The 27,555-nt window shown below is 48.1% G+C and overlaps 1 protein-coding gene across 1 annotated transcript in view; it reads right to left on the reverse strand.

Annotated features, from left to right (window-relative positions):
* Positions 1-27,312, reverse strand: part of FBLN7 (fibulin 7) — a 49,388-nt gene extending 22,076 nt beyond the window's left edge. The window contains exons 1-2 of the mRNA XM_042982003.1: positions 27,227-27,312; positions 3,022-3,181 (exon numbers count right to left, since the gene is read on the reverse strand). Coding sequence (XP_042837937.1) covers positions 3,022-3,181; positions 27,227-27,304 — 238 coding nt within the window. The 5' untranslated portion in view covers positions 27,305-27,312. The remainder of the gene's footprint in view (positions 1-3,021; positions 3,182-27,226) is intronic.
* Positions 27,313-27,555: the final 243 nt, after the last annotated feature.

The following is a 27,555-nucleotide window of genomic DNA, read 5'->3' on the forward strand; positions in this document are numbered from 1 at the left end:
TTCAAGCCCCATGTCGGCTGACAGCAAGGAATCTGCTTGGGATTCTCTCTCTCCTTCTCTCTACCTCTCCCCTACTCGCACACACACACGCTCATGCTCGCTCTCTCTCTCTCTCTCAAAATAAAGAAACACGCATTAAAACAAAACAAAAACACGAGACCTGTAAAGGACTCTGAAAACAAATCCTCAAAAAAGAAAAACTACCTGCTGGAGCAACTCACAGGTAAATCGTGCCTGAGTAGATGCAACAGTCTCTGGCACACAGTAGGTGCTCAATAAGTGTTAGTAGAATTAATAAGTGGGTACAGGTCAATTAAAAATCAATTTGCAGTCACTTCTCAAATTGGAGCCAAAGGCCTCTGTCCAGTGAAGGACGTGCCCCTCGGCTGGTTCATTATGAACACGATGTGGTGAGTCTACAGGGCCACAGGGAAGCTCCCCGTGCTTTCTGGAATGAGGTTACTGTGTAAGGCATGAAATCAGCAGTGAAGCAATCCTAGAGACTGGGAGCACGAATCGAATGAGGCTGCCTGGTAAGCCCTGAAGCTGATGGGTTTTGATGTTCCCCAGAAAGGAAAGCTGGGAAAATAGGAGGGAGATTCTTAGAAGCCAGAAAGAGGAAGGCCAAGAAGTCTCCAGGCCTAGAAATCATTCTTCCTGACTCCCAGCAAATGCCCTTAGGGAAAAAAAAAAAAGTAAAAGACAGGGCACCTGGTTGGCTCAGTTGGTTAAGTGTCCGACTCTTGATTTGGTCTCAGGTCATGATCTCATGGTTTGTGAGTTTGAGCCTCACATGGGGCTCTGTGCTGAGAGTGTAGAGCCTGCTTGGGATTCTCTCTCTCTCTCTCTCTCTCTCTCTCTCTCTCTCTCTCTCCCTCTCTGCCCTTCCTCCCCCCCACCGCCAAATAAATATATTTTTTAAGTAAAAAAAAAAAAGTAACAGATAACTTCCCTACTACCTGCAGGCTCCAGGCCCAGGCTCAGCCTCCTAACCCCTACCCCGCAGTGGGGATCCTGACAACTGCCTGCTTCCATGTCCAACACATGGGAGAGACAGAATGCACTGTGCCAATATTTAAAAAGAGAATTGGCAGGAGCACTTTGTGGCTCAGTCGGCTAAGCATCTGACTCTTGATTTCAGCTCAGGTCATGATCTCACAGTTCCGTGAGTTCGAGCCCCACGTCGGGCTCTGTCCTGATCGTGCAGAGCTGGCTTGGGATTCTGTCTTCCTCTCTCTCTGCCCCTCCCCTGCACTCTCTCTTTCTCAAAAATAAATAAGTAAACTTAAAAAAAAGTCTTATAAAAAGTGAATTGGCCACTTAAACTTAAAAAAAAAAATCTTACAAAAAGCGAATTGGCCACTTAATAAAATTTTCTCTGGTTCAAGGAAGAAAGACCCGGAATCCGGCAATAAGAAGATCAATAATTTAACAATAGACCTCTCTATCTACTCTAGTGGACAGAAGCCTCTAATATAGGCAGGGCAGTTTTATGAATTATCTCTTGCAGGTTCTTCTTGGAAACTCCCAAGGACCATGGGAGCTGTGATCCTATGAAAGCAGAAAGGAGCTGTGTAGTTGTGCAGCTAGCAGGAAAAAAAAAAAATCACATCTGGTACCTATTACTGCTAACTTACTCCTATTGGCCTCAGTTTCCTCATCTGTAGCACAAAGGAAGGATGCCCTGCCTGCCTCTCAGAGTCTGGCTGTGGGGAGCCCCACTGAAGGCTGGGCCTCACAGTGCCTTGGAGAGTGTGAGGAGTTTGGCATGTAGGTCTAACTCTGTACCGGTGGGGCCGAGGAGAACAGCAGCAACTCAGTGCTGGGGAGACTCTGGATTTGCTGCTGTAATCTCTGAAGAGGTAGGGAATCCAACGCCTTCCACAGGAAACTTCGTCTCACACAACAAAGGAGGCCCTTGATAAATTGTCTGACATGAGTCAATGACAGCAGATATTCCATAGGCTCATGAAGTAGAACAAACATGGTGACTGGCCCCCTGACTCCCCTCACCCTGAGGAGAGGCCAGAGGAAATCCAGTCACCCATCCAATGGCCCCACAGTGTAAACTGTTTACTGGGACAACCTGGAAAACGCCCAGTGTCTGTCAGAGTCCTACCCTCGGAGGTTCCACCGTAACCCTCACCAAACGGGACTTGCCCTCAGTAGCACCCCCTCCCACTAATGGAGGACTCAGGTCAGAGGACTAACGTCATGTCTGAGAAACTGAAGCCAATGTTGGTTGGGGGAGTAGCAGGCATGCCACACTGGTGTGGGACGTTGTGGAGGGGAGGTGGTGTGTGTGTTCGGGGAGGGTGTATGTTCAGGGAGGGAGCTCTCTGTGCTTCCCATTCAGTTTTGTTGTAAACTTAAAACTACTAGAAGAAAATAGCCGATAAAAATTTTTTTAAAGAATGGAACCAAATGGAGTCTTCCTGGGTGGGGACAGGGAAGGGAAAAGCAGCTCACGCTCTAAGAGTGGTGTCTTTTGACAATTCTGTGAGGATACTATGTAGACGAGAGCATTAGCAAGCCTCAAATGAAAAGGGGAAATGGGTGACCTTCAGATGGGGGAGAGGAGAGCCAGCAGATGCTTTTTTTAACACACTCACCATACGCTCCCTACCAACAAGTATCTTATTTTATTTTTAAATTTATTATTTATTTTTTTCAATGTTTATTTATTTATTTTGAGAGAGAGAGAGCATGGGCAGGGGAGGGGTAGAGAGAGACAGACAGAATCCCAAGTAGGCTCCGAGCCATCCGTGCAGAGCCCGACGTGGGGCTTGAGATCATGACCAGAGCCAAAACCAAGAGCTGGATGCTCAACTGACTGAGCCACGCAGGCACCCCCCAACCAGGGTTTTAAAACGGGCCCCCAGCAGGAGGCGAGGTAGGGAAAGGCCCGGAATCCACTTCAGGACAGGGTGAGGCATGGGCAGGTGGGGATGGGAACAGAACTCACAGGTGAAGGGCCCGAGTGTTGCGTGTGACCCTAGTGGTGCAGATGTGGGGACCCACCTGGGGGGGTGTCTGGGCCCACTCTGTTCACAGAGTTCTGCAGTGCAGCCAGCCGGTTCTTCATGTTGCGGATGCCCTCTGCGAAGCGCGTCTCCTGGCCCTTCAGCACCTGCTGCAGCTGGCGGATGGCCGTGAGGAGCTGCTGTTTGTTGAGACAGTTCTGCGGAGAGAAAAAGTCACCACCACCACCACCACCACCACCACCACCATGGCTGCTTCAGTGCCATGAGCTCGCTCTCAGCTTCCAGAAGCCACCCAGACCCCTGGGCCCCAAACGCCCTAGTGGCTCGCTAAGCACGATGGGAGAGTGGCCTCCCAAGGCGTCCCGACATCTGGTGCTGAGTTAGGTCACCAGACAAAGGTCCTGAGCACACATATCCTAGCGCCAGATCGCTTCTCAAGAAAAACAAAACTCCTGCTTTTCAGGGCAAAGGGCAGAACTGATGATTCTAAATGATTGGGAGGTTGAACAGCAAACCTAAGTGCCTTATGATCAGTAGTCTTACTTCAAAAGTACTTCCTAATTCTTCACTCTGAATTAATGCTCTGAAATCTGGGCTTCGTGAACTTTTTCTTTCTTTCTCTCTTGAACAATTTTAAAAACAGATGGATGATAAAACATAAACCAGTCAAACCAGGGATGCTCGATGGTTCCTGTTCTTTAAAAAATGTAACAAGGCAAATAAAGAGGAAATTCAGTAGAGTTAAAGAAGCATTCGATGAAAGTCAAAGTCCAGTTATAATGGTTTTTATAAAGCTTACAAAACAGGGGCGCCTGGGTGGCTCAGTTGGTTCAGCGTCTGGCTTTTGATTTCCGCTCAGGTCATGATCTCACAGTTTGTGAGTTCGAGCCCCACATTGGGCTCTGCTCTGATGGCGGAGAGCCCGTTTCAGGTCCTCTGTCTCCCTCTCTCTCTGACCCTCCTCCACTCGTGCTCTCTCTCTCAAAAATAAACAACTTTTTAAAATCCTAAAAAGCTTAAAAAACGGAAAAAGGTGGCATGTGCTTATCATGATAAAGACTATCTAACCCAGCATCACACTTAGTGATAGAAACCTCAAGGTTTCCAGTCTCAATTGCCCTTTAGAGCCAGAACATGAAAAGGAGTAAAGAAGGGACCTTCCTTACAGTAGGACCTTGGCCTTGGGGGGAGTCCCATGGGGTCTGTGCGTTCCCTCAGCCTGGCCTTATCTAACCTGACTCATATTACCCGCACGGAACAAAGGAGAGCAGCAAGAAGACAGTGAGAGTTATCTCTCGGGATAGGCTTATGGATCATTTTTAATTTTATTTTTTATACCTAATTCTTTTCTACAACGAGTACTGGTTTTATAATTTTACATAATTTTCTCAAAGGGCGCAGGGCGGCTGGGAGTCATGTGGCCTCCGCAGCCTGGGTGGCTTCCAGCCTTGCCAATGGCGTGCTGCCACCACGGTGGAAACAGAGCCACTGCCGTTCTCCCAGGGCGGCTGCCAGGCCAAGGCACCTTGGGGATTTCACCAAACAGATGACTCACTGGCCCGCTTCAATGGATGCTTTTGACAAAGCTGAATCCCCAGTTGCCCCTGGAACTCGTTAACCCATGGGGGCTCCTTGGTCTCCACCCTAACTGGGGCCTGACTGGGCCTAGCCCCAAATGCAATTGCTGGGAAGAGAGGTTTTGTTTGTTTTCCTCCCTTCTCCCCCATTGTGGTCATTCCCACGCAGGTTCTGGGGCACCGGGGCAGCAAGTGACCTCCTGCAATCCCCTACCTGCTCAGCACCACCCGCCATCCTACCCAGACTGGGTTTCCCACACCCACTTCTCCTCCCATAAAGAAAAAAAGAAGAAGCTGCTTACACACTGGATCTTAGCCAAAAGGCCAAGATGTGATTAGAGGCTGCTTTTATAGATGGCTTCCTGACTGGGGTGCCTGGGTGGCTCAGTTGGTTGGGCGCCTGACTTTGGCTCAGGTCATGATCTCATGGTTTGTGAGTTCAAGCCCAGTGTCGGGCTCTGTGCTGACAGCTCAGATTCTGATTCTGTCTGTCTGTCTGTCTCTCTCTGCCCCTCCCCGCTCACACTCTATCTCTCAAAAATGAATAAACGTTAAAAAAATTTTTTTTAATTAAAAAAAAAAAGATGGCTTCATGACTTATGTGTTACACTTGTGAAGTTCGTCACAGTTGACAAGGCCATTTCTACTTCAAAGAGTACTGCTGGCTGGTAGCAAGCCCGTGAAGGCCTGGGATTGTCTCTATATCACAGATGAAAATATATGGGCTGAAACTCAAGCAGCGGTCCCTGAATCATGCAGCTTAGGAGTGGTAAGGCCAAAATGGGAACACAGATGACGTCCATCCCAGAGCTACCACCCCCAGACCCCAAACTCTCGGCTGCACATGCCCCAGTGGAGTGCCTTACGCCCTGTCTCATTTGTTCTTCACACATCCCTCTGTGGTGAATGATCTTATCGATTAATTTGCACTAGCAGCTGATAACTCTATGACCTGAGCAACATAACCAACAGGAGTGGAGTTCTGGCTCCTGTGCAAGTTTCAGGTCAGGGAGCACAGGCAGTGGGGACAGGAAGCAGGGCCAGAGTGGAAGAAACATCCCTGACCACACTGAGCCCGGTGAGCAGCTGCCTCCCTCTTGCACAAGGTGGCCAGGGCCCTGACATCTGGAGAAGGCTCACTGGGCCACAGCTGCCCCAGGGGACACGGAAAGGCTACATTCTGAAGTGGGGAAGAGGAGATTAGTGCCACGGCCTCTGCCAGGGGCCTGGGTTGGTGCCATGGGTCTCCTAGAAGTAGAGAAAGGAGAACAGAGCATGTGGAGGAAAAGAGGCCCGGGTTCCACTCGGCCACTGGGCAGCCAAGGGTGTCTAACTGGCTTCTGGGTCCAGGCACAGCTGTCCTCTGCTTCTAGTGCACTTTACGGAGCCCTTCCCAACACCCACACAGTGGACAATAGGCACCAACCTCCTAAGTGCTCACCTCACCAGTCACAATGGAAAAACCTTCAAGACCAAGCACAGAAAGACCTCATCCTAGGAGGGGAGGCCGATGGAAGGGTTTCAGGCAGACTTGCTAAGGGAAGATCTCAGAGCCCTGGCCCATCCCTGCCTCCATCCTCACCGGGGTGATGCTAACAGAACAAATTGGTGTAACAAGGAACTCTGTGAGCCCAGAAATAAACCCATGTGCTTATGGCCGATTAATTTATTTCTTTATTAAAAAATTTTTTTTAATGTTTTTATTTATTTTTGAGACAGAGAGAGACAGAGCATGAGCAGGAGAGAGGCAGAGAGAGAGGGACACACAGAATCTGAAGCAGGCTCCAGGCTCCGAGCTGTCAGCACAGAGCCGGACATGGGATTCAAACTCACAGACCGTGAGCTCATGACCTGAGCTGAAGTCGGACGCTTAACCGACTGAGCCACCCAGGCACCCCACGGCCAATTAATTTATGACAAAGGAGGTAAGAACACACAACGGGGAAGGGACAGTCTCTTCAATAAATGGTGCTGGGAAAACTGGACTGCCACATGCAAAAGAATGAAACTGGATCCCTATCTTACACCACACACAAAAACTAACTCAAACTGGGTTAAAGGCTTGAACTTAAGACCTAAAACCATAAAACTCCTAAAAGATAACGTAGAGGGTAAGCTCCCTGGCATTGGTCTTGGCAATGATTTTTTGGGGCTTTAACACCAAAAGCAAAGGCAACAAAAGCAAAGATAAACAAATGGATCTACATCAAACTAAAAAAGCTCCAGCACAGCAAAGAAAACCATCAACAAGATGAAAAGGCAACATAGAGAGTGGGAGAAAATATTTGCAAATCATATATCTGATTAGGTGTTAGTATCCAAAATATATAAAGAACTCATATAATTCAATAGCAAAAAAAAAAAACAAACAAACCCTATCTAATTAAAAATGGGCAGAGGAACTGAATAGACATTTTTCTTTTTCTTTTTTATTTTGAGAGAGAGAAAGGGCACACACACATGCATGGCAGAGGGGCAGGGAGAGAGGGTGAGAGAATCCCAAGCAGGCTCTGCACTGTCAGCACAGAGCCTGATGCAGGGCCTGAACTCACGAACCTTGAGATCGTGACCTGAGCCCAAATCTAGAGTTGGACACTTAACCGACTGAGACGCCCAGATGCCTCTGAATGGACATTTTTTTTTTAAAAGAAGATATCCAGATGGCCAACAGGTACACGAAAAGATGCTCAATATCATTTATCATCAAGGAAATGCAAATCAATACCACAGTGAGATCACCTCACACCTCTCCGGATGGCTAGGATCAAAAGGATAAGAAATAACAAGTGTTGGCAAGGTAGTGGAGAAAAGGGACTGCTTACTTGTGCGCTGTTGGCGGGAATGTAAATTGGTGCAGGTGCTGTGGAAAAGAGTATGGAGGTTCCTCAAAAAATTAAAAATGGAACTGCCATATGATCCAGCAATTCTATATCCACTGTATCCAAAGGAAACAAGATCACTCTCTCAGAAAGACATCTGCAGCCCCATGTTTGTTGCACCATTATTCACTCTAGCCAACATATGGAAGCAAACTCAGTGCCCACCGCTGGGGGAAAAGATTTAAAAATGTGGTGTGTATATATATGTGTACATATATACATATATATGTATATGTGTGTACACACACACACACACACACACACACACAGTGGAATATTACTCAGCCATAAAAAAGAAGAACATTTCGCTATTTGAGACAATATGGATACACCTTGAGGACATTATGCTAAGTGAAATAAGTCAGACAGAGAAAGACAAATACTACATGAAGTCACTTATATGTGAGATCTAAGACACCAAACAGATTGGTGGTTGCTTGAGTTGAAGGGTTGGGGGGAGCGGAGGAAATGCATGAAGGGGGGTCAAAAGGTACAAACTTCCAGTTCTAAGATAAATAAGTTCTGGGGATGTGAGGTACAGCATAATGACTACCGTGAACAGTACTGTACTGTATATTTGAAAGTGGCTAAGAGAGGAGGTGTTCAAAGTTCTCATCACAAGAGAAAAACAACTTGTAGCTCTGGAAGGTGATGTTTACTAAACTTACTGTGGTGATTATTTCACTATATATATATATATATATATATATGATATAATATATAATATATAATAATAATACACAATATACAGAAATATATATAGTGAAATACATAGAGAGAGAGAGAGAGTAAAAAAAATAAAGTCCCTAATATTAAAAATAAAATAATAAATAAAAATAATAAAAAATAAAGCCCAATATTAAAAATAATACTATTTATTATATTAAATAGTATATTAAAAATAAAGTCCCTAATACTAAACATAAAATTAAAAATAAAAATAATAAAATAAAATAAAGTCCCTAATACTAAAAAAAAAAAAAAAAAAGAAAGAAAAGAAAGATCCTTGAGCCAGCAGGCCGGGTAGGGGCCAGGGTGCCAGGGAACAGAGAGAATGACTGTCTTTTGACATGAGGTTTGATGGGTCTGTATGGCAGTTGCTACTAACAGGGGAATTCCTTGATCCCAAAGTGCTAGAAATGGATCCCTTGAAAGCCACCCTCAAATCTGTTGCCTGGAGTGGGACTTTGGCACAAGCATGACTGGGTTCATCTGTAGGGCTGGGCCATGAGGTTGGAATCCTTACAGACCAAGTCAAGGGCTCAGGAGGTCTGCATTATGGGAACAAAAGAACACAGGAGGGGGGCTGAAGAGCTAAGTGTTTTCCCTTTCCAAACCGAGAAAGAATGATTTATCATTTTGCATGATCATAGAAAGCATACTTCCTGCAAAACAATTCAAAATACTGAAAACACATCGAAACAAAGAATAAGCAAGTCCCATGATCAGAGACAACCACTGTTGACTTTCTGTCTGTTTTGAACTTGGATTAGACACACATGCACACATATACCAGGGTCATCTTGCACAGGCTGGACCACAGGATGCAGGTTCTGTATCAGCTCCCTCTTCTTGGCACTGGCTTGTGGCATTGCGTGGACGTCAGAAAGCAGTTATCATCAAGGGACCCTGGCCCTCGATTTCACTTCTGACCCCAGTGCTCTCTTCAGTCTGGGGAAGGGGCTCCACTTGTCAGCCAGCTTCCCTCCCACACCCATTGCCATCTCCTGCTCTGGGCTGAGAGGGGCGGAAGCATGGAAACAAGTCCTTTCCTCTTTGCAAATGTAGCCCTTGGCAAGGTTGGGCCGAGGGGGCTGTGAGGGCCTCTGGGGTCGGGGGACAGGAAAGAGGCCAAACCCTCAGGAGTCCGCCACCTGCATGGCAGCCTGGCACTGCCACAGCAAAGCCTGGCTTTGGGCAGACCCTTCCCATCTCAAGGTCTCAGACCCCAACTGCAAAAAACAACCACAGGCTCCACATGCCTTTTTATAGCCTTCCTCCCACTCAGGTGGGAAGGCTCACCAAAGCCATGACCGGGCAAAGGTCAAATCCAGATGGGGCTGGCAAGGGGAGGGCTCCACACAGGGAAGGGAGGGCATACCCCAGTGGCTGAGGAAGTCACCACGTCGGGGCCCCCACTTTCAAAGGTCTCTTCCAGAGCCCTCAAGGGGCCCTCATTTTTAATGTTTTTCTTTATTTTAAATTTTTTGATGTTATTTATTTTTGATAGAGAGAGACAGTAAGCAGAGGAGGAGCACAGAGAGGGGAACAGAGGATCCTAAGTGGGCTCTGTGCTGACGGCACTGAGCCCGATGTGGGGCTCGAACTCATGAACCTCAAGATCATGACCTGAGCTGAAGTCAGACGCTCAACCGACTGAGCCACCCAGGTGCCCCATTGTTAATATTTTTCTTGAGGAGATCCCCTCAAATGGTTTAAGTTTCCATCCCTTTGAAAGCTTGGCTCCACGCCTGGCTTATGCCGTTGACAATAAATAACGAAAAATAGTTTCCATTTCTTTGAGTTAATAATTTCTTTGAAATGGTACCAAGAAGAGACATGCAGAGAAACTCTTCCATCTTTGAGGAGAAAAGACCAGGATTTACGGTGTCCGTGTTCAAACTCTTCAAATGGGTGGGCACTTCATGTCACTCCATGCCAATGGCAGTATTTGCAGGGAAAGACATGAGCCAGTGAAAGAAGTAGCAACAGAAGTCACCCCACCTGGCTGTTCCCAAGCTGGGGTGGAGGTGGCATAGATGGTTCTGGAACACACAGGCCAGTGCTGAGAGCCAGGAGGGTGGGGGCGCTGGTCCGAAGGTTCTTGGAAGTAATGCAGCCATCAAACCATATTCCACCCTCCCTGCTACCCCCCGGGGAAATCTTGCCCACCTTCTTCCCAACCCATTCTCTCATAATATTTATTCTGGAGGATCTAATGGACATTCATCAGAGCTTACAACACTCCCTTTCTCTGAAACTAACCAGTGCCCCAGTAGAGGTGGGCTTCCAGAGCCATTTTATACCTCAACACTCTACCTGCTGGGCCAGGTATGGACAAAGACAAAGGCTATATGCATCCCCCACCCCAGCTCACCCCATCACTATGCCAGAACCCAGAAGACCTGACCCCTGCCACTACATCCATGCCTTCTGGCCATTTGGGTTCAATTTATAAATGAAATTCAAGACCCAGCGCCTGCTCTCAAGGCACCTAAGGGCATGGGTGCATTTCCAGGGGTGTGCGTGGTTGGGGGGGGGGGTGGTCTTTGAGGCTTTTGTTCTCACATGACCTGGCTCAATGGCCTTTCTTACGGTGACAGTCTTGAGACAGTGACAATCCCCGAGAGCCACCTCGCTGACAGTAGAACCCCGAGACCCCTTCAGGTGGCCACGGATGACCCCTCAGACCTCAGAGAGGCCGTCTCTTGAGCTGGTTTCTTCTAAGCCACAGCTATGTGTCATGTCAGCATTTTGTTAATGGGAACACAGATGTTTTGATGCCATTAGGTCTATGAAAGGACAGAGCACACTTGCCAAATGTGTGCCTGCTAGCCAAGGCTTGAAGCCCTCCGCGTCTGAGTCATGTCGGATTTGTGCATGTTTTTTTCTCCAGAAGTTATTTTAATTTTAGAGCAAGTCAGAGGCGGGTTATAACTCCTTCGCCTTCCCTCATCTCAGTGACCTCTACCCAGCACCCCAGAAGAGGAGAGAAAGTGAATGCTTCTGGGGGAAGTGAGTGAATTTTGCTTGGGGGGTTGGCCAAGGCCCTTGTCAGGCTTCTCTAGAGAAACAGAACCAACAGAATGCACACTGTGTATGCACACAACCTATTGAGAGAGACAGAGGATGAGAGGCAGATTTATTTTAAGAAACTGGCTCATGCAGTTGTGGGGGCTGAGAAGTCAAAATCTGCAAAGCACGTGGCAGGCTGAAGACCCAGGGAACAGTTGATGTAGCTTGAATCCAAAGGCAGTTTAGAGACAGAATTCCTTCCATCTTGGTGGCTCTTGGTCTTTTGATGGGGGCCCACCCACATCATGAAAGGCATCTGTTTTACTTAAAGTCTCCTGGTTTGATGCTAATCACATCTAAAAACTACCTTCACAGCAACATCTAGATCCTAAGCGTTCGATCAAATATTCGGGTATTTTGGTCTAGCCAAGTGGACACGTAAAATTAGCCACCACAGTCTTCCAGCTGAGACTCCTTTTGGAGCTCCGGACCCCTGGGTGCTCAGGGCACTTGGGGGTTTATGCTGGCTGTCCATAATTCTACATTTACACTCCAATCCCCCATCTTGTATAGTTTTTAAAATGACCACAGAAGCGATGACAACAGAGGGAATCCAGAGCCAGCACCGTCACCACACTTTACACAAGTAACTCGTTAAATGCTCACGACAATGCCAGGCTGTGGGCACATTATTACGCCTACTTTATAGGTGAGGAAGCCAAGTGGTCGCTTGGCCACAGTGACACATCCAGGATTTAAACCCCAGCATGCCTTCTCCAGATCCTGATGTAATAGGATGACTGGGTCTACTTTAGAGATGGGTCCATGGAGAGCCACCAAGAGCCCTGCCTCCATCCGCCTCCTGACTCCTCTCATTTTACCACAGCCCCTGCCGGCCTTGATGGCCCCCTTATGGACACCCTCTCAGCCCACCGCTCCCCTGGCTGCTTTGCATGCTTGAGAGCAGAAAACCAGTTATAGACAGCTGGGTATCCTCCTCACTGAGCAGAGGCTCTGAGCTCAAACTAGATGAATCAACAAAGGAATGAATGAATGAGGGGTGAAGGAATGAAGTGTGAGGCCAGGACAATCATATTCATCTCATCACCCAAACCTGCCTTATTCTTTCACCTGCCTGCTAATAACTGCTTGCTGCCCAGCTAACTTTTGTCTGTAGACCTGCTTGTGCCTTACCGGCACCGGCATTATCTTTAGCAAACATGACGCCCAGCCCAGCGGAGAGCTCAGCTCACACACACATGCACACACACACACACAGAGCTGTGCCACACAACCAGCCACAGTCTCCTACTGGAGCCCACCTGTCAGGCCTTCCCCTCACCTCTCTCCACAACCGGAGGACCTCAGAGCCTCAGAAATGGGGCATGTTATGCAAAATTTAATATAGTGTTTCTATTCATTCATTCATTCATTCATTCATTCACTCATTCATTCAGGATTCCACAGATATTTACCAAGTACCCTACTTCACATCAGGCACTGCTGTAGAAAACATAGCCATCTTGTTTGTTTGTTTGTTTTTTTAACATTTATTTATTTTTGAGACAGAGCATGAATGGGGGAGGGTCAGAGAGAGGGAGACACAGAATCTGAAGCAGGCTCCAGGCTCTGAGCTGTCAGCACAGAGCCCGACGCGGCGCTTGAACTCACGGACCGCAAGATCATGACCTGAGCTGAAGTTGGCCGCTTAACCGACTGAGCCACCCAGGCGCCCCAAAAAAACCACAGCCATCTTTATCTCAGTCAGTCCTCCATGCAGCCCTATTAGGTGGGCACCATTATCTCCATTTTACAGCTAGAGAAACTGAGGCTAAGGGACACCCAGTCAGAGGATGGCTTGGCTGCCTTATGCACCACATTGTGTCTAGCCCATCCACTCGGAAAGCAGGTTCTGTCTCTTTCTTCAGCTTACGAGAACGAGAATGAGGGTCTCAGAGAAGGCCCCCTGTCTGCTGGTGGCCCCTCTCAGTTCCCCTGGTTGTCCCCCTGCCACATACATAGACCCTTCAGGAAGGTTCTTGCTGGTTGTTGGTTGCTTCAGTATGTGGTATACATGTGTACTCATGTTCACACAGGACCCCAGAGTTCTGTGACTCATGCAAATCAACATCTGGGTTTTACCAGAAAACCAAGTCTCCTGTGGTTGACTCCTTTGAAGAGGGGGAAGAGAGGATGGAGCGGACAAAAAGCCTGGTCCCCACAGGCAGCATGGGCAAAGCTAACGGGACAGATAAAATGGCTGCTTTGAGCTTGGGCATGGTGGGAGATTCGGGGTCTTGGGATTCGTTATTCTTAGAGTAACAATTAGCCTGGGTGGCTATGAAGGCTAATGCTTCCAGTTAGAAGGCGCTACACTTCCAGTTCTTCCTACCCTCACTAGTCAACAAGCCCAAGTGTTTCTGGGTGGCCAGGCAATAGCAAGACTGGAATGATCCTCTCCGGACCACCACAAGTGTGTCCTACCTGCTCTTCCCATGTCCTCACCTTCCCTAGGATCCATGCTTTCCAAAGACAGAGGTCAGAGGCCAGACCGCATCACATACTCGCCTAACCCCCAACAATGGCTCCCTACACATGGGAATAAGGCCAGCTCCCTTACCGTGGAGCTGGGTGTATTTGCTTCCTATTGCTGCTACAAAAAAACATGAACTTGGCAGCTTAAACCAACATAAATTTATTATCTTATAGTTCTGGAGGTCAGAAGTCTGACATGGGTCTCACTGAGCTAAAATCAAGGTCAGATTCACAGGTTCTGGGAATAAGAATATAGACATGTTGGGGGGGGGTCATTATTCTGCCTACAGAGCCCTGTGTGATCAAGTTCAGCCACTGCCAACTGTGCCCAGATCGAGTGCCTTCCTCTGTCTGCTGAACTCCAGTGTTTGGACCTCATCTGTGTTTCTCCACACACCTCAGCAAGCTTATTTCCATCTCAGGGCCTTTGCACGGGCTGTTTCTTCTGTCCAGAAATTCTGCCCCTGGTCCTCAGAAGTCAGGCTCTGTATTTCCACTTTCACTTAGAAGCTCCGTTATCCGAGAGTACCTGCCTACTAAGGGTACAGTAGCCTCCTGGCCTCCCTTCAAAACAGTACCCCATTCCAGTTACCTGCCTTCTGATACTTCTCACGTTTCTCTTGTTTTTCTCTTCCTGCTTGGTTACATGACGCTACATGACAGCAGGGCCTGTGTCTGCCTCAGCTTCCCCTCCCCTACGACAAACTGAACACTTAGTATGAAACTGTTCTTTGAATCCCATTCATTTTCTCCTTACTACAATCCTGTAAGACATATATGTCTGTTATCCTCACTTGTTCATGGGAGGCAACTGAGTCATCAGAGGCAAGACCTTTCCCTAGGGTGCTCATTCAGGAAGAGTGGGAGCCAAGACATGGACCCGGTGCTATGAGTCTTTTCCACTTGCTAAACTGCCTTGGATCATGCAGCCTCCTCAGGCCCAGAAGAGTGACTGGCCTCCAGCAGGACTGGCACTCAGGACAAAGTTGTTGAATGAGCACATTATCTTACCGGTTAGTAAGGGTAACTTCTAAAAGGGTAAAATCTTGAATCATGCAATCAGACAAAAGGCCTAAATCACAGGAGCCCCTGAGGTGATACTGACACGTTCAACTGATGCTAACTTGTGTGTATGTTTTCTCACTACAGTGTAAATGACTGACTGGTGTCTGATGCTTCTCTGGAAGCAGCTTTTCTTTGTTTCTTTTTGCCTCTGACACTACAGACACCCCTCCCTACCTTGGAACTGTATGGTGTTTTCCCTTTCTTCAAGTAAGCTGGAAGCATCGATTCTCTCAGCTTCCTGGGCAGTGCACCCAGTTGTAGGTCATGTTCTCTGACCCCAGCCCCTCCTGCAGAGTTAGGAAACACAGCCCAGGGGAGGAGAGGAAAGGGCTCCTCTCGGGCTTGCAGTGTGCCCTCCCCTTCTGTGGAGGTTCTAGGGGCGCTATAATCTCTAGCATAAAGAGAAATGTCTGAGTCATTGGCCAAACCAGAGGGCAACAGTGGGGCTAACGAGCAGCTTGGGGGGACTTCTGGGTGCCTTGAGTTGCCACCAACCTCTCCCCGGCCCTCCAGTTCTCAGACACGAACAATTGTCGTATCTCGATGTTACTTGGAAATCCATCACCAGAATGAGTTCCTTGGGCCTTTCTTTGCATTTAGCTGCCTCCCTAGGGAGATTCTGGTACCCAGACTGCCACGGGGGCACACGTTTTCTTATATGCAGGGAAAATAAATGATTGCTTCCTTGAGGTATAGAGTCTACTTACTGAAATGGGTAGACTTGAGTCTTGTCCAAGTATAGGCACTTTTTTTTTCTTTCATGAAAATGCACGTGATGGACTAATTTTAGGTCCTGGGCAGTTACCAAGAAGCATGAAAGACTCTGGTGGAAGGTTTGAAAGGATGTAGAAAGTTCTACCCACCCAGAGAGTCTGCCCTGATGTTGTCCCAGGGCCCCAGGGCTGCACAAGCCCTGAGAAGCCTGGCGGCAGCCCAGCAGCCCCACCGTTGTCCCTCTGGATCAAGGGAGTGACCAGCACCGTCAGGCTTCTGTCAACAGGAGACAGACATTCATCCCGGGACACGTGGAGCACGGACCGCTGGCTGGGAAGCACGCCTGGGCAGCATGGAGGGAGGGCTGGTGGCCCAATGGTGAGGCCAGCAGCTTCACAGACCAAGATGGTTTGGTCCTACCTGGTATCAAATGTGGATAAACAGGATTGATCCTCTAGGGTGAGCAGGCCTGGCAGGGCGTTGGCTCCCAACTGAAAGACTCCAGGCTGCCCCAAGAAGGCACTGTGCTGCCCTGTCACACTGTCCTTCCCTAGCAGGCCACACCTCGGCTCTCACCGTTCACACTGTCAATACCCACCTCCCAAAGCTGGGGCCAGAAACGACCCTAAGAGAGCAAAGGGGCCACCATTCCTCTCTGTAATCAGGGGTGTCCTTGACAGGACTTGAGTCCTGTTCCTGAAGGTGCCAGGGGAAGGAAGGGATCTCTGGAGAAAGCCCAAGATGCCAGGAAGGCCTGTCTGCCACGCCTCCTCACTCTGACTGCACACGTGTGTCTAAAGATAAGTGACTGTGCAGAGTAAATCTCTGGGTCACTATGATGGAAAGTTTGCAGAAACAGCCACAATCCAAACCCCTTCCCCCCCCCCCGCCCCCCCGCCGCCATCTACATCATTTACAAGGAGACTGTGCCGCTTTTCTCATAAAGATGGAAATCTCTTTTCCCACCTCTCGGATCTAGGCTGGCCTTGTGACTTGCTTGTGACTTGCTTTGGCCAAGAGAATGTAGTAGAAGCGATATACCAGTTCCAAGGCTGGATCTAGATGAACCATGTTGTGTAGTTTCTGTATCTGGTATTTTGACATCTGGGGCCCTGCTTACTCGGGACAGACTGCCCCTCTCAGGGCTAGCAAATTCCTAGAGGTAGCAAACAACTCAACACCCTGCACACCCCCGCTGCACACCTTTGATATGCAAACCGACCAAGCCAAGAACCATCCCCCCCTTATCTGACTCTTGCACTAGTGAGACAGTAACACCCCCTCCCACCCCAGCCCCCCTCTCTCCATAGCCCCAGGATCAGGCATCAGGCAACTATAGGGGCAACCCTGCTAAGATTAGTCAAACTAGCCAATCTCAACTTGGTTAGTCCCCTTACCCTGTCTCACCCATTCCTCCCCTCAGAAACCCCAATAAAGGCAGGAAGTTTCCTGCCCTATCTCTCTGCCTGGTCTCTCCTGAGGCCTCATGAGGCATGGTGTGCCCCATTTCTTGGGAACTGTAAATAACAAACTATCTTTTCTTTTTTTTTTTTTTTAAAACGTCTTTTATTTATTTTTGGGACAGAGAGAGACAGAGCATGAACGGGGGAGGGGCAGAGAGAGAGGGAGACACAGAATCGGAAACAGGCTCCAGGCTCCGAGCCATCAGCCCAGAGCCCGACGCGGGGCTCGAACTCACGGACCGCGAGATTGTGACCTGGCTGAAGTCGGACGCTTAACCGACTGCGCCACCCAGGCGCCCCACAAACTATCTTTTCAATGGCTGTTGTATCCTGATCTGCTGGCATCAGGATCCGTACCCGGATCAACCCCAAATCCCAGGTTCATTTTTGAACAGGGTCTCAAGAAGTCTTGTGCTTCGTGCTCAGTCTCGGCCCACGGCCACTACCGCCATGTGAAAAGGCCCGGTTAGCCTGCTGAAGGATGATGGGCCGTGTGCGGCCCTCCGAGACCAGCCCGCCTCGGCTAACCTGGCAGCCGTCCACAGATGAATGAAGCTGGCAGTCCAGAGGGGCTGAATCTGGAGCAGATCAGCAGAACAGCCCAGCTGAGCCCAGCTCAAATTGTCACCAGGTCTGCCAAATTCAGTTCCAGGGCAGCTCTTTTGAAACCAAAAGCGGGGTCCTTGTCTGTCTTGATCCTGGCACCTGGGCCATTGGAGGCACCAAATATTTGTTTTGTGAAATACAGGTCTGTTCACGCCCACCCCTCCACCCCCCAGCTATCTGAGAGTGAAGGGTTCCTGTGAAACCCTTTGTAAGCCAAAGTGGCCTCAAGCGAAGATGGAATTACCGTTAATTTATATGGAAATTTTGTTGAGCTTCCCCAGAGGAAGCTCGGATGCTCACGGACGCGGCTCAAAGCTCCAGAGGCTGGGTGCTGAGATGCTGAGTGTGGTTCCCAGGGAAGGAGCTTGGTGGCGCCACCCTCGCTGCTCCGGCTGCCGCAGCCTCTACAACAGCTCGCTGCGAAACCAACGCGGACCGCTGTTTTTGCTTTTTGCCTTTTTTCATAAAAGCGAAAATCCTCCCCGATTTCTTTTGGACAGTGAAAACAGGTCCTTATGTAGGGCTTTTGCAGAAGCCAAGCGGCGCAATGCAAACTCTCAGAGTGGAGAATCCCTGTACCCCTATTTTAGATCTGGATGCTTCCCGTGTCCCTGTCGCTTCAGCCCATACCCATGGATTTGTGTAGACAGCCCTGGTCAATTGTAGTGTCCTTCCACTCTGAGTTCTAAAGCGACCAACAAGCCATCTCAGCCTAGACTCCGGGCACGCATGCCTTCTCCACCTCATTCATCACAGATAAAGGAATAGTCTGGAATCCTCTCCTCCACCTCCCTCCCCTGACACGGTCAGGAGGGGACAGTGGATGGGCCAGCTGCCCTCCTCTTACCTCTTCCTCTGGCCTCGTTCCGCACGAGGGCTCCTCGGCCCCACATGAGGGCTTTCCCCACAGACAGCCTGGGCATAATGTGTACTGCTGACTGCTTTAAGGGGTCGGTGTAGAAAAAGGGTACTATCTACAGTAGGACAGTGACTTGGGAACACCTCACGAGAACAGATTAAAACATCATTTTCCTGAGGATGCGTTCAGAAAAACAAGGGAGTGAGCCAAGAAAGAGGAAGACGTATGATCTATAAAACATAGACTCCAGCTCCGAAGAGCAGGCAGCCAAAGTCAGGGTCAGCCGGACTGGCAAGTACAGGCTCCGAGGGAAAGCAGCCCTGACAGAACGTGGAATAGGAAAGAGCTTCTGGAAACCACTGTGCTTATGTATTTGACCGAGGGGAAAGGGGGAAAAAATTTCAGGACGACAGAAGAATTACTTACATAAGAAAGGAAGTTAATCATAGTAGACTATTTGGTTCTGCGGTGAACAATGGCACAAAGTATCTGTCATTACAGGAGATCAATTGTTTAGAAATGTGGACTAATCTTCAGGGCATTTAAAAGCAGTTGACTACATTTAAAAGAGAGGACTACAGACCAAATTTTTTGAAAGCCACAAACTACCAAAATTCGCCCAAAGGAGAAACCTAACCTAAATAGTTCTGTATCTGTCAAAGAAATTGAATTCATAGTTAAAAACCTTCCAGAAGCGGGGGAGGCGCCTGGGTGGCTCAGTCAGTTAAGTGTCTGACTTCAGCTCGGGTCCTGATCTCGCGGTTTGTTGGCCCCAGCCCCACGTCGGGCTCTGTGCTGACAACTGACAGCTCGGAGCCTGGAGCCTGGAGCCTGGTTCGGACCCTGTGTCTCCCTATCTCTCTGCCCCTCCCCTTGCTCACACTCTGTCTGTCTCTCTCTCAAAAATATATAAACATTAAAAACATATTTTTAAACAGAACAAAACAAAAAAACTTTCCAGAAAAGAAATCTCCAGGTTCACATGATTTCATTGGTAAATTCTACCAAACATTTCAAGAACTGACACAAATCCTACACAAGCTCTTTCAGAAAACAGAAGAGAAGGGAACACTTCACTTATTTTATGAAGCCAACATGACCCTGGTAACAAAACCAGGCAAAGACAGTAGAAGAAAACTATAAACCAGGGTCAGCAAATGTTACCTATAGAGGGCCAGGGCGTAAACATTTTCTTTTTTGAAGCCCATATGGTCTCTGTTGCAACCTCTCAACTCTGCAACTGTAGGGCAAAAAGCAGCTCCAGAAATATGTAAATGAATAGGTGTGGCCAGATTTGACCAGCAGTGGGCTGCATGTGGCCCAGGGGCCATAGTTTGCTGACCCCTACTATACACCAATACCCCTCATGAACACAGACAAAAATACTCACGAAATATTAGCAAGTGGAATCCAGAAATACAGAGGAATATAGAGAAACATATATAAAAACAGAAATAAGACCAATTAAGATTATCTGGGACAGGAAGGCTGGTTTCAAAATTAGCAAATCAATCAAGGTCATCCACTTTTTTAACAGACTGGATCATAGAAATTGAAGCAGAAATAGCATGTGACAAAATTCAACATCCATTCATAATAAATACTCTGTCAAACTATGACTCAAAGGAAATCTTAACTTGACAAATGGCATCTACCAAAAAAACCCTATAGCTATCATCACAATGTTAAAAAAAAAAAAACTAAATACTTTCTTCCTAAGTTCTAGAACAAGGCAAGGATGTCCACATCCCTATCCAACATGGTACTAGAGGTTTTAGTCAGTGTAATAAAGCTAAATAAATAAACCAATGGCACATAAATTGGAAAGAAGAAATAAAACTGCCCGTATTCACAGATGACATAATCAGTTATATAAAAAATCCGAGAGAATCTACAAAAAAACTTCCTAATAAGGGAGTTCCACAATGCCACAGGATAACAGGTCAACACGGAAAAATCCATTAGATTTCCATATACTAGGAATATACCACTGGAAATGAAAATTTAATAGAATAATGCCATTTAAAGGAGTTCCAAAAATGAAAAACTTAGGTATAAATCTAACAAAGTATATTTATGTTGAAAATTTTTAAATGCTGATGAAACAAATCAAAGATCTAGATAAATGGACAGACATATTATGTTCATAGATTGGAAGACTCGATATTGTTAAACATGTCAATTCACCCCAATTGATCAATAGATTTAATTTAATCTCAATAAAAATTCCGATAGGATTTCTTGTTTCTAAGAAATAAAGAAGCTAATTCTAAAATTTTATTTTTTTAATGTTTTATTTTTTTGTTTTTGAGAGAAAGAGAGTGCGTGAGTGCATGTGTGGGGGAAGGGCAACGGGAGAGAGAGAGAGAGAGAGAGAGAGAGAGAGAGAGAGAGAGAATCCCAAGTGTGTTCCACAGAGCCTAACATAGGACTCAGCTCCCCGTGAGCCAAAATCAAGAGTTACATGCTTAACTGACTGAGCTACCCAGGCGCTCCTAATCCTAAAATTTTAATGGAAAGGCAAAGAAACTAGAATAGTCAAAACAATTTTGGAAAAATATAACAAAATCTTAAAATCTACCCGGTTTTAAATCTTACTAGAGAGTTATAGTAATCAAGATAGTGTGTTGCAGGCAGAAGTACTCACATATGTGTGCAATGAACTGATTTTTGTCAAAGCTGCTGAAATAATTCAATGGCAAATGAATCATCTTCTCAACAAATGATGTTGGAACAAATGGGAATCTATATGCAAAAAGTGATCCCAATGTACAACTCACACTTTACACAAGAATAAACTCCAAATGGATCACAGACCTAAATGTAAAAATGCAAAACCATAAAAAAAAAATCTGCAGAAAACACAGAAGAAAAATTTCAGGGCCTGGGGTTGGGCAAAGAGTTCTCAGACCTGACACCAAAGGCATGATCCATAAAAATAAAAAATTGATCAATTTAGATTCATCAAAGTTTAAAACCTTTAAACCTCTTTGACCTTGGCCTCAGCAACCTCTTAGTCAACATGTCTCCAGAGGCAAAGGAAACCAAAGCAAAAATAAACTATTGGGACCTCATCAAAATGAAAAGCTTCTGCACAATGAAAGAAACAATCAGCAAAACTAAAGGGCAACTGACGGACTGGGAGAAGACATTTTCAAACGACATATCATATAAAGGGTTAGTATCCAAAATCTATAAAGAACTTACCAACTCAACACCCAAAAAACAAATATTCCAGTGAAGAAACGGCAAAAGACATGAATAGACACTTTTCCAAAGAAGGCATCCAGATGGCCAACTGACACATGAAAAAATGCAAATCAAAACCACAATGAGATACCACCTCACACCTGTCAGAATGGCTAACATTAACAACTCAGGCAACAACAGATGTTGGCAAGGATGCGGAGAAAGAGGATCTCTTTTGCAATGCTGGTGGGAATGCAAACTAGTGAAGCCACTCTGGAAAACAGTATGGAGGCTCCTCAAAAAACTAAAAATAGAACTACCCTATGACCCAGCAATTGCACTACTAGGTATGTATCCAAGGGATACAGGTGTGCTGTTTCAGAAGGGCACGTGCACCCCAAAGTTTATAGCAGTGCTATCGACAATAGCCAAACTATGGAAAGAGCCCAAATGTCCATCGATGGGTGAATGGATAAAGAAGACGTGGCATATATATATATACAATGGAGTATTACTCGGCAATCAAAAAGAATGAAATCTTGCCATTTGCAACTACGTGGATGGAACCGGAGGGTATTATGCTAAGTGAAATTAGAGAAAGACAAATATCATATGACTTCAGTCATATGAGGACTTTACGATACAAAACAGATGAACATAAGGGAAGGGAAACAAAAATAATATAAAAACAAGGAGGGGGACAAAACAGAAGAAACTCATAAATATGGAGAACAAACAGAGGGTTACTGGAGGGGTTGTGGGAGAGGGGATGGGCTTAATGGGGAAGGGGCATTAAGGAATCTACTCCTGAAATCACTGTTGTACTATATGATAATTAACTTGGATGTAAATTTAAAAAATAAATTAAATTAAAAAAATAAAACATTTGCTCTGGGATAGGTGTTCTTAAAACAAGCTACAGACTGAGAGAAAATATTTGCAGTTCACATATCTGAAAAAGACTTGTAATTAGAATACATAAAGGACACTCAAAACTGAATAAGAAATTATGCATTTTTTAATGTTTACTTATTTTTGAGAGAGAGAGGGAAGGAGGGAGGGAGAGGGAGGGAGACACAGAGCAGCTTCCAGGCTCTGAGCTTCAGCACAGAGCTTGATGCGAGGCTCGAACTCACAAGCCGTGAGATCATGATCTGAGCTGAAGTCAGACCTTAACCGACTGAGCCATCCAGGCACCCCAGAAATTAATCCAGTTTTTAGATGGACAGAACTTTACCCAGTAGAGTCCTCATGGCAAATAAGCACATGAAGAGATTCTCAATATTATTAGTCATTAGAGAAATGGAAATAAAAACCACAATAAGACCTCACTGCCTACTTATCGGAATGACTTGTTAACAAACAAACAAACCTGACAATATTAAGTGGTGAGGATGTAGCGTAACACAGTCTTTTATACATTGCTGGTAGGAGGGAATGTAAAATGATACAACTAATATGGAATACAGTTTGGCAGTTTCTTACAAAGTTAAGTATGCATTTGCCATAGGACCCAGCAATCTCACTTCTACATATCTGCACAAGGGAAAAGAATATTTATATTTATATTCACACACACACACACACACACACACAGCTGTATGGGAAAGCTTATAGCAGTTCCACTCATAATCACCAAAAACTGGAGATGACAGTCTAAGTATCATTCAGTTCAGTGAACGATATGCACAAACTGTGGTACACTGGGGCGCCTGGGTGGCTCAGTTCGTTAAGCATTTGACTTCAGCTCAGGTCATGATCTCATGGTTCGTGGGGTCAAGTCCTGCGTCAGGCTCCGTGCTGACAGCTCAGGGCCTGGAGTCTGCTTCGGATTCCATATCTCCCTCTGTCTCTGCCCTACCCCACTCACTCTGTCTCTCTGTTTCTCTCCCCAAAATAAATAAACATAAAAAAAAATTTTTAAACCTGTGGTACACCTACACCATGAAATATGACTGTTACAGTATTAGTAAAACAACTATGCAGACTAGAATAACATGGAAGAATCTTAAATGCATTATGCTAAATTTAAAATGCCAGGCTCAAAAGGCTATGCACTTGTTGATTCCATTTATATGACACTGTGGAGAAGACAGAACCACAGTGATGAAGGACAGATCAGTTCAGAGGTGACAGAACAGTATCCTGACTGTGGTGGTAGTTACCACATATAGAATATATAGCTCTATGGGAAAAATCATGGAAATGTATACCAAAAACATTTTTTTTTGTCATTAAACTGTAAAAAGCAGATGGGAGAAGGTAACCAAAAGAACCTTCACAAAGAGAAATTTGGGGGAAGGGGAAGCCTTCTGAACCACCCCACGGGCAAGGAGGATGCTGAGACCCTGCCCTCCTTACTCACTTAGGGCTACCATGGGGAGGAGAGGTGAGGCGTTTGTTACATGTTTCCCTTTCTTGTCTCCCCAGTGAGGCTGTTTCTCTTCTAGTGGGAAGGCCACAGAATGGGCAGCAGTTTTAAGAAGGGGCCCCCACCCATGGGATCCCCACACTGCTCAACCTGCCCTCCTTCCCCATGACCACCTGCTCCCATCCAGCTAATCACAAAAACCCTGCAAAGTAACTCAGGACAGATGTGCTGACAAGAGGGACACAATTGGAAAGCCATGGAGGACTTCAAGAGAGGGGACAATACTGTCCATCCCCATGAGATCAGTGCTCCAGACCCTTGCAGAAAGCAGCCTCCCCCTACCCTGTAACACACACACACACACACACACACACACACACACACACACACACACACACTCTCACTCTCTCTCTCTCTCTCACTCTCTCTCTCTCTCTGTCTCTCTCTCATGAAGATACATCACAGGTACACCTGCACATACACACACCATCGCAAATACAATCACTCGTTCACGCAGACACAGTTGCAATCACAGGCACCGGCACACAGGCATGTGCACATGCACTCACAAACACACACCCATCATAACCTAACATAACCAAGTGAGCACATTTCCTGGTAAACAGAGGAAGCCCAGACAGGGCTGTGCATTGCTGCTGTGAGAATTCCTGCTGCCTCTAGCTAGACGTCCGTGGGTTGCTGGGCACCCCACCTGTCTCCTCTGTGGCAGGAGACAGTCCCATGGGTGCCATTCATTCTCCAAACACCAGCCAAGTCTCCACCAGCCAGCAGGTCGTACTGCTGGGTTCAGGAGCCCCAGGCTCATAATGTGTTCAGATCAGGTCAACTCCAGGTATGCCATGTCACCTCAGGTCCTCTTGAGTCCGATCCTTTGTGCACTCTGAATTCCCCTGCTTTTGGCCCTTTCCAAGGTCTGCAGCTTTTTAACTCTGAAGGATGGCTCCACTGGGTCTCAGGCACTTGCTTGATTAAAATCACTAGGGACAATTTTAAAAAATACTAATGCCTGAGCCCTAACCCAGGCCATTGGAGTCAGATTCTCTGAAATGAGGCTGGCATCGAGATTTCTAGAAGCTTCCCAGGTGATGTGATGCGCAGCCAAGGTTTACCCAGAGACTGCCTGGCTTGGTCCTGCTCAGACCAGCACTCGCATGACCACACTCCATTCATTTTGCTGAGCTCCTGCTAGCTGCCTGCTATGTGTGGTCCCTGGGTAAAAATCCCAGATATGGTCCCTGGCCCTGGGGCCCTGTAGTGGAGAAGATAGACAATAAAGTCAAAATCTACCGAGAAACCCCATTACAAATGTGATCGGTCCTATTCCAGAGCCCTTCACAGGGCCATAACAGAACACGCAAGGGCAGGGAGGAGACCTCTTTAGCGTGGGGTTGGGAAGTCCTCCGCAAAGGGATGCTTATTTGAGCAGGGACCCAAAAGATGAGAAGAAGCCCCGTAAAGAGTGTTCCTGGGACCTTCTTCATAGTTTACCTGTCAGACTCCCCCAGGCGGGGGCTGGGAGGGGAGACCTCTCAAACACCTAAGACTTTGGGTGAAGGGCAGTTTCACTGGAATTTTTTAAACCAACCTCTGTGGACGATCCTTTTTGCTCCCTTTCCCTCTCACAAAGCCCAGTGAGGCAAGGATCAGAACCACACCTCCCAGGAACAGAGCCCACAGAGCTCACTTTTCTGCCCCTGCAGCAACCACAGACATGTGAGAACTGTCAGGGTCTCACCTGTTTTCCAGGTAACCTGGAGAGACAGCAATAGGCCCCATAAGATGAGACAGGGGCAGGGCAGGCGCCCCAGCATCTCCTTGCACATCCTGTCCATCCCTCCCCTCTGAGGGCTCCGACTGGATGCACCTGCCCTGTGCTTCTGGCCCTCAGCTCTGAGCCTGATCTGTTTTGCTTTGTACTCTGCAAAGTAGGTGGGAGATCCATTGCTCTGCTGGTGGGTCCACTGTGGCCTCAACCGAGCCTCTGCTGCCTGGTGGCTCAGTGGCTTCCTGCGGTGCCCATTGAGCACGTCTGCACTGACCCCACCCACCTCTGGTCTGAACTGAGTTCTCCCTGCCTGGAGTCCCTTCCTGCACCCCAGGGGCTTCTCCGTGACCCTGAGTGTGCCTGCCTGGTTCAGGAATTTAGACACTGAGTGTCTGTGGGGAAGGGGAAAGGTCTGGAACTCAAGGAGAGGGACTGAATTTTCTCCACTCCTTCCTGGCTGTGTGACCTCGAGTAAGTCTCAATATCCCTGGGTGAGGCCCTCCTCCCCCAAATGGGGATGACAGTGGTCCCCACGTCACGGGGCTGCTCGGAGAATTAAGAGCCTGGAGGATGCTCAGCAAAGAACCTGGCAGTCATCAGGCTTTCGGTAAGCACGTGCTCTCCTTCCGCCTTGGGTTACTGCTACTGCTGTGGCCGGTATCGTTGGGGTGGCCGCCCCGCTGCCCACGGGCCACGCCCATCACAGGGGGAGGGGTCCCCGTCGGCCAGAGCCTGTCCGGTGGTTGCTGGCTCTGAATTCAGCAATTCCAGTTCCCCCTTCCGAAGACTCAATTTCATCTGCATTCTTTTAATTGTAATCATCGGTTCTTTACTGGTTAATATAAAAGTGAAATCGAGTGAAGAATCCAGTGAGGCTCCAACAAATATAAAGGGCAAGGAGAGAAAAACGGAACAGCAAGCGGCCTGTGTGGGAAAGGAAATGTAGCCCCAAATCTAAGGCCCCACAGGCGCGGGGCGAGGAGGCTTCGGGAACCTCCGGGCCCCCCTCCGCCTGCGCAGCGCAAACGCCGCTCACACAGTCCGCGCGCGTTTAAAAGTCGGCAGCGGTGGGAATGAGATTTCAGTTGGAAATTTGAATGCTGGGAGCTGGAGGGCGGGGACAGCCTCTAACCTAACGGGGTGACCGGGAGCCCCCTTGGGGACCCCCCCCGAAGCCCAACGTCTCCTACACCCCGAGGAAACCTTCCCCCCAGCCCACGAGTCCCCCGCGGCCCGAGGCTGTCGCGCAGAACGCGCGGCGGAACCAGCCCGGGTCTTCCCAGGCGCCCGGCCCCGCGGTGCGTCTCAGGTGACAGACGGGGGGGTCCCCGAGAACCGCTCGGAGCCCCCAACTCAAGCCCCCAAGCGGTAAGCCCAGGTGGTCCGGCCTTGGCTTCGCGTCCCGGGCGAGCGGGACCGGTGGGAGGCGGGAGGCGGGAGGCGGGAGGCGGGAGGGCACTGACCTGGGAAGCCCGCGACGCGGGGCCGGCGAGCAGCAGTAGCAGCAGCAGCAGGAGCGCGCGGGGACAGCGGGGCACCATCTTGCCAGTGGGAACCGCTGGGCTGGGGATGGGGGGACGCCGCCTCGGTCCGGCCCACGCCGCGGCCGCCCCGCGGGGTGCAGGGCGCCGCGCGGCCCCGGAGCGGCTCGCGCAGGGAGGGCGGCGGGAGCCCCGGAGCGCGGCCGGCGCCGTCTCGGGTCCAGGTGCGCCGCGCGCGGGCCACGAGCGTCCGCAGCCGCCCGCACGAGACAGCCCCGGCGAGGCGGGGAGGCGCCAGCCCCGGGGCCGAG

The sequence above is a fragment of the Panthera tigris genome, chromosome A3 (genome assembly GCF_018350195.1).
Source record: "Panthera tigris isolate Pti1 chromosome A3, P.tigris_Pti1_mat1.1, whole genome shotgun sequence".
Taxonomy (NCBI): domain Eukaryota; kingdom Metazoa; phylum Chordata; class Mammalia; order Carnivora; family Felidae; genus Panthera; species Panthera tigris.